This window comes from Penaeus monodon, chromosome 12 (genome assembly GCF_015228065.2).
Source record: "Penaeus monodon isolate SGIC_2016 chromosome 12, NSTDA_Pmon_1, whole genome shotgun sequence".
In the NCBI taxonomy this organism is placed as follows: Eukaryota; Metazoa; Arthropoda; class Malacostraca; order Decapoda; family Penaeidae; genus Penaeus; species Penaeus monodon.
Genome location: NC_051397.1, coordinates 16,278,280 through 16,285,984, shown reverse-complemented (window position 1 = coordinate 16,285,984; position 7,705 = coordinate 16,278,280). Strand labels below are relative to the sequence as shown.

Below are 7,705 nucleotides of genomic sequence, written 5' to 3'. Positions count from 1 at the left end.
GTTTGACTACCATTAGGCTGCGTTTACACCAAGCCATTCGATTCGATTCAATTCATGGAGAATCATCCCAATTCACGATTCGTCTTGATTCGCCACGTTAAATTCAATGGAATCGTTTACACCGAGCGAATCGAGTCAATTCAAATCATGGCGATTCAGAATCACTGATGGGCGCGGTCCCATTTTTTCATCAGTCAGGGCGAATCAGCCGAGCAGGAAGCATCATGTAAAAGGAACTCCTCATCAGTTTAGTGCGAGAACGACGTGCTATTTGTGATCCCAGTGATCTTGTGCACCGTAATCTTGATGTAATTGCTGCATTATGGAATGATATTGCTACAGAAATGAAATGCAAAGATAAGTTTAAGTTTTTATTTAAATATATTAGGCTTCTATTACAGTAGAAATTACATGTACTGTACAGAACTATAGAAGGGATTGCTGTACTAGGCAATATTATTTTGCCTATTAAAAAACAAAAAAGCGTTGTGAATATGGTTGGATACTTTTATTTCGCAACTATAAGGCATATTGTCTACTTTTCAAATGTGTGATATAACGTAACCGCCATCCAGCCAGGTACCAGGCAGAGTAGAGGGTGGGGTGTAGGCTACAGTTCCTATTATTAACAGTTGTCTCTGATTTCGTTCACTAATGTTCACATAATGTTCTTCTAAAAGTAAATGGTAATATGACAAAATAGCAGGAATAACATAGCTGCCTATAATTATTTTAATATTATCCTCTATATATGTTAAACCTAACTACAGAGTTGATAAGGTATAAACTGGTTTGGCCATTTCTTCTGCGGTGAATATATGCATCCGTGGATGTTTCTGTCCTGCCACTCGACAGCTCCCACCAGGTGAGACAAAGTATTCTCTCAGAGTGTCGCGAATGGACAAGGCTTCTGCTGTAGGCCTTGTACTTTTTGCTGGTGACAGGCTCATGTTTTGATGGTGATCATCAATTGCATCATCATTATCACCACAAAAGTTCATGCTGTATTTATGGTGAATGAAATTATGAAGCACACAGATACTTTTAGCTATTGCTTCAGATACCTCAGTGCTTGTTTCCATTGATGTTTTCAGTACACCAAATTTCTGAGTTAGCATTCCGAAAGCACATTCTACATTTCTCCTAGCTCTACTCATCCTATAGTTGAATACCTTTCTAGAGTAATCTAGGTCCTTTCGAGGATATGGCCTCATTATATTGGGCTTTAAAGGGAAAGTTGTATCTACTATGAGATGGAATGGTATTTTGATATCAGTAGTAGGTATTTCACTAGGCTGTGGGATATCTAAATGACCAGAGAGAAATGACCTACACATACTAGAGTTACTAAAGACTGCACTGTCACTTTTTCGCCCATATGCCCTAACATCAATCAGAGTAAAACAACGCTTGGCATCAGCAATAGCCATTAATACTGCTACGCCAGTGGGTCTTTGTCTCTGCGAAACATGTGTTAACATGAAGGGACCTGGGCAAACATGACGCAGCTGGCTGGGAGCGGAGGAGCGGAGGAACAAGCCGGGAGACGGAGTTGGGTGCTGCTCCTGTGAAGACCTCGTGTTGCCCTGTTATAAGCTGTATTGTGCTGTGTGACATGCTGGTTTCCCCCCTGTATTGTGCCTATAGAAAAGTGTACGGGTAAATAACTTGTGTAAATAAAGGAAAGACTGTCATTTTGTGTTTACTTCGTGCCCTGCCTCGCCACTTGGCGTTTCCTCTCCTGGTGTTCTGGGACGCTGTGGTGTTCGGTGCCTCTTGGAGCTGTTCAGTGTTCACGACCCTGTATATAACACGCCGTCTGCCTAGCCTGCCTTGTGTTGGTGGCAGAGAGACGAGGCGACCGGCGTAACAAATGGTGTCAGGAGTGGGATGTCAAGCTGCCCGCCATGCTCATGGCCTACCGGTCTGATGTGCATGAGGTAACAGGCTTCACACCTGCCCGACTCATGTTTGGCCGTGAGCTCAGGCTACCAGTGGATTTGGCCACAGGGCGGCCACCCGGCGTGAACTTGCCAACTGTCACATCCAGCTATGCAGTGGCACTGCAGGAGAACCTGGCGGAGGTGCACCGACGGGTGCGTGGCAAGCTCAAGGTAGCCGGCCATGCCATGAAGGAGACCTATGACCGGCGCATGAGGGAAGTGAGGTACAACATAGGTGACAGAGTGTGGCTGCATAACCCGCGTCGGAAACGAGGGCTCTCGCCGAAGCTACAGAGCCCCTGGGAGGGGCCATACACGGTGGTAGCGGCCCTCTCTGATGTCACCTATCGAATTCGCAGAGGGCGAAAACGACCGTCTGTTGTCCACGTGGACCGGCTGTGGCGTTACCATGGGCCAGGAAGCTACTCCTGGGCCATGGTGAAAAAGAAGATGAAGTTAGCCCCAGTAGCGGCGATGAGGACGTGCAGACGCTGACCGAGATGAGGACGAGCATTTGGACGGTGAGGGCGATGCAGCAGATGTCAATGGTGACCATGAGCCAGGTCTTGGGACAGGAGATACCCCTCTGGGTGCCACTGCCAATCTACCGCCGCCCACACCTCCTCCAGAGAGACCCCAGCGAGAGCGAAGAAAGCCGCGCTGGATGAAAGATTTTTGTGTTTCTGAGAACTGATTTTATTTAAATTTTTATGTAGTTTGTTTCAGGTTTAGATATGTCAGAGCAGACGGGTCGTCTGCTTGATAGGGGGGGATAGTGCTACGCCAGTGGGTCTTTGTCTCTGCGAAACATGTGTTAACATGAAGGGACCTGGGCAAACATGACGCAGCTGGCTGGGAGCGGAGGAGCGGAGGAACAAGCCGGGAGACGGAGTTGGGTGCTGCTCCTGTGAAGACCTCGTGTTGCCCTGTTATAAGCTGTATTGTGCTGTGTGACATGCTGGTTTCCCCCCTGTATTGTGCCTATAGAACAGTGTACGGGTAAATAACTTGTGTAAATAAAGGAAAGACTGTCATTTTGTGTTTACTTCGTGCCCTGCCTCGCCACTTGGCGTTTCCTCTCCTGGTGTTCTGGGACGCTGTGGTGTTCGGTGCCTCTTGGAGATGTTCAGTGTTCACGACCCTGTATATAACACGCCGTCTGCCTAGCCTGCCTTGTGTTGGTGGCAGAGAGACGAGGCGACCGGCGTAACAAATGGTGTCAGGAGTGGGATGTCAAGCTGCCCGCCATGCTCATGGCCTACCGGTCTGATGTGCATGAGGTAACAGGCTTCACACCTGCCCGACTCATGTTTGGCCGTGAGCTCAGGCTACCAGTGGATTTGGCCACAGGGCGGCCACCCGACGTGAACTTGCCAACTGTCACATCCAGCTATGCAGTGGCACTGCAGGAGAACCTGGCGGAGGTGCACCGACGGGTGCGTGGCAAGCTCAAGGTAGCCGGCCATGCCATGAAGGAGACCTATGACCGGCGCATGAGGGAAGTGAGGTACAAACATAGGTGACAGAGTGTGGCTGCAACCCGCGTCGGAAACGAGGGCTCTCGCCGAAGCTACAGAGCCCCTGGGAGGGGCCATACACGGTGGTAGCGGCCCTCTCTGATGTCACCTATCGAATTCGCAGAGGGCGAAAACGACCGTCTGTTGTCCACGTGGACCGGCTGTGGCGTTACCATGGGCCAGGAAGCTACTCCTGGGGCCATGGTGAAAAAGAAGATGAAGTTAGCCCCAGTAGCGGCGATGAGGACGTGGCAGACGCTGACCGAGATGAGGACGAGCATTTGGACGGTGAGGGCGATGCAGCAGATGTCAATGGTGACCATGAGCCAGGTCTTGGGACAGGAGATACCCCTCTGGGTGCCACTGCCAATCTACCGCCGCCCACACCTCCTCCAGAGAGACCCCAGCGAGAGCGAAGAAAGCCGCGCTGGATGAAAGATTTTTGTGTTTCTGAGAACTGATTTTATTTAAATTTTTTTATGTAGTTTGTTTCAGGTTTAGATATGACAGAGCAGACGGGTCGTCTGCTTGATAGGGGGGGATAGTGCTACGCAAGTGGGTCTTTGTCTCTGCGAAACATGTGTTAACATGAAGGGACCTGGGCAAACATGACGCAGCTGGCTGGGAGCGGAGGAGCGGAGGAACAAGCCGGGAGACGGAGTTGGGTGCTGCTCCTGTGAAGACCTCGTGTGTGCCCTTGTGACCTGATAAAACTTTGTGTTGCCCTGTTATAAGCTGTATTGTGCTGTGTGACATGCTGGTTTCCCCCCTGTATTGTGCTATAGAAAAGTGTACGGGTAAATAATTGTGGTAAATAAAGGAAAGACTGTCATTTTGTGTTTACTTCGTGCCCTGCCTCGCCACTTGGCGTTTCCTCTCCTGGTGTTCTGTGCCTCTTGGAGCTGTTCAGTGTTCACGACCCTGTATATAACACGCCGTCTGCCTAGCCTGCCTTGTGTTGGTGGCAGAGAGACGAGGCGACCGGCGTAACAATACAATAGAGTGATACTGTTTATAATTATGGAAAAGTAAGCCTGCATTATGTGGGCATTTCAACCGACAATGCTTGCCATCCACACTTCCGATACAGTTTGGAACATTGCATTTTTCGAAAAATGCTCTTGCTATCTCTTTCCACTGTTGATGATCAGGTACTGGCATATACTGTGGCTGTAATACCTCCCATACGGCATTACTTGTTTCCTTGACAATGTTATGCACTGTAGTCTTCCCAGTGCGGAACTGGAACCCAGGGGAAGCAAAAGACCCAGGTAGCAACATGTCTGGAATAGAGAAAGAGAGAAACCCTCTATGAATGGGCCTTCTGTTTCCATGTTCTTTTTCATCAATGCTGTTGCCATTAAAATAATAATAAATACTATTATGATCATCCTTCTAGTCACCATTATTATTTTCCACAGAATCCGATTGCAAGGAGAAATGGCATCAATTATGGAGCAACTTTATGAGAGAAAAGAGGAAATTTACAACTCATACATCTGGATCAGCTAGCATCAAAACCAAGAAATGGGTATTCTACAATGCTATGGAATTCCTCATGCCCTATTATGACACCACGAGCCACATCATATAATGTACCACCACCCCCTAATGAGGACATTAATTCTGAATTTGATATGGATGATGCTGCACCTGATGATACTTCATCAACTACTAATATCACCGATGCACCTGACAGTGTGCGTTCTGTACAAACAGCAACCAACGTTGACGTCTGTGAAGGGGGAAGTACGAGTACGTCTACACCTGTTATCAAGCAGCCATCATCTACAGCAAAGACGAATAATGCCAACAAAAGACGTCGCTGCGAGCTTCCAAGTGATGTAGATGGGCAAATCGTGGGGGAGTTACATAAGTTGCGAGAACAAGCAGTTTGCAAAAATGACAGTATCGACAGTATTGACATTAAAATAGAAATACATCAGGCCTTTCGTAGAAAACTCGCCAAGGACCAAAACTACGGTTACTGGACTGGCCAACACCAACACCCATCTCATAATACACCATCACCGTATGCTAGTGATAGTGCTTCTTCTGAGTTCACTTATTTGTGAAAGGTATCTTTTAAGTTGGAGGACATAACAGTTATGTCACACATTTAAAAAATAGACAATACACCCTACAGTTGCCAAATAAAAATATGTAACCATATCCATAATGCTTTCTGTTATTATTTTTTTAATATGCAGGATAATATTGCCTAGTATAGCAATTCCCTCTAAAATCAGTGCAATACATGTAATTTCTACTGTAATAGAAGCCTAATAGGTAAATATAAACTGTTAAACCTACCTTTGCATCCATTTCTGTAGCAATATTGTATCCATAACCAGAAATAAAGCATGTCTATATTTTTATATCATTTACAGCTACCTTAAAAACTCGACCAATCTATTAGTGGAATTATTTTAAATAATACACTTACCTTAGGAAAATGGCTAGTCTTTCTTCAGCTCGAATTGCAACACGGTAATTGGTATTCTGCTTCTTGATGGAGGTCCCCATCAACTCAACCAACATCTTAAATTGGTCTGTGGTCATCCTAAAGAAGTCATAAAACTTCTCCGGATTATTGACCAAATCTGGGAACAAATGTCCAAAGCTCCCAAATTCAGGTCTTCTAGAATTTATTGGATGCACCCATATCCGTTGCCTCCGCCTCCGTCTACGCTTTCTCAGCCCCAGCGACAATGCTATTTCTGCAACAGCAAAGACGTCCATACTCCTCGAAGGCTGCCTTGGTACTGAATGATATGTTAATCAGATTCAGTCGGTTGGAACTATGCCGATTCAAAATGACTCGAGTCAAAGAATTCTCCATGAATTGAATCGATTCGCTTGGTGTAAACGCGGCCTTATTGTTCACCGTTATATCTGGTGGCAGGGTTGTCACTGCGTCCTTTCGGCTCGCAACACGAACGTAAAACCTCTGAAGGAATAAATGCACGACCGTTCCAAGACCTGTCTTAAAAAAAAAAAAAAAAAAAAAAAAAAAAAAAAAAAAAAAAAAAAAAAAATCACGTAAGTACACGTTTGGGCCCTTCCTCTTTACTTCTTTTCCCTTCCTTCTCCCTTAAATGTGTTTAGTTGTTGGTTTTGTTTGGGTAAAAAGTGCTAAATGACAGCAAATGTGGTTCTCACACTATTCTCCTGACCTCAGATCGCATTACCATGTGATCGCGGTATGTGGTCAACAACATGAATATCTTTAGTTAGTTAAGTAGTTAATTAATTTCTCTCGTTTTTAGATTTTTATGTTGTTTTAACTGCAACAAATTTAACGTGTTCGTGATTTTATCTTCTCACAAATATCATTTTATTTTATCTCGTTCCTCCCCTCGCCCTGACCTGACCACACCTTCTCCCTTCCACAGTCGCTTATTTTTCCCGTCTCGACCTGACCTCACTTTCTCTTTTTCCGGTTGGTTGCGACATGGAAAGGGTCAAGAGAGGACCGCTCGTTTTTCCCGTAATTTGGTTGATGTTCTTTTGTTGACACCTTGGGGATTAACTGTAGCACTGTTACATTGCTCATCGGTGACACTTTCTATCGGCACTAGAACGGAGCTTGTAACGCGATTTTATTAAAATTTATTATACTGAATATAGCGTAGGATCTCCCCCCATATCATAGTGCATAGGATTGCCTCATGTACTCCTGGGTTGCATAAATAGCCTAATAGATCTGTGCTCCGACGTTTGACAGTAGGTACAGGTAAAACCTATGTTATTCGTTTGATCGGCAACTTTTGAGTTGGTGTGACCCGCAGTTACGTCCATTAATTAATGTATGACTAGGGTTTAAGCTAGAATCATTATTCGCTTATTAATTCATATATACCCGTAGGGAATGTCACGAGCACCCATCACAGATACACAGAAAAGAGCAGGTTATTAATAGATTTTCCTGGCTGGGTTGCTTCAATGTGCAGCATTTTGGGTATAGGATCCCCCCATCCATGAAGTCTAACATACATAGCTAGACATGGCTACCTCGGCAGTTCAGATTGCTTGAATATTTTTTTTTACATCACCATTCATTAATGTGTACATTCTGTCGCATATCATTAAATGTTGAATTCAATGTAGTAGTTGAAATAATTTTATATAGCTAGCATTGCTAATTTATCTCAGTTTTGTAATACTGAACATTAATATTAGTGTTTGTGATTCATTCTCTGTGTGAGGTCAATCCCACTTTCACTCTCATTCACGCTCGCTGTC

The 7,705-nt window shown here is 45.1% G+C and overlaps 1 protein-coding gene across 1 annotated transcript; it reads right to left on the bottom strand.

The window, feature by feature from the left end:
• Positions 1–248: 248 nt before the first annotated feature.
• On the bottom strand, positions 249–4,741 carry LOC119579638. The gene is made up of 3 exons (XM_037927551.1): positions 4,540–4,741; positions 766–1,435; positions 249–315 (listed from the first exon to the last, which is right to left on the bottom strand). Exons 1-3 carry the CDS (start codon positions 4,739–4,741, stop codon positions 249–251), a joined length of 939 nt encoding a protein of 312 aa, XP_037783479.1.
• Between the last annotated feature and the right edge of the window lie 2,964 nt (positions 4,742–7,705).

What these genes read in the sequence shown, in the direction of transcription:
- LOC119579638 (XM_037927551.1), bottom strand. Translation starts at nt 4,741, where the DNA reads ATGTTGCTACCTGGGTCTTTTGCTTCCCCTGGGTTCCAGTTCCGCACT. An exon ending in TGTTCCAAACTGTATCGGAA is followed by an intron (nt 1,436 to 4,539) that starts GTGTGGATGGCA and finishes CTGGCGTAGCAG; the next exon opens with TATTAATGGCTATTGCTGAT. An exon ending in TATACCTTATCAACTCTGTA is followed by an intron (nt 316 to 765) that starts GTTAGGTTTAAC and finishes TCCATAATGCAG; the next exon opens with CAATTACATCAAGATTACGG.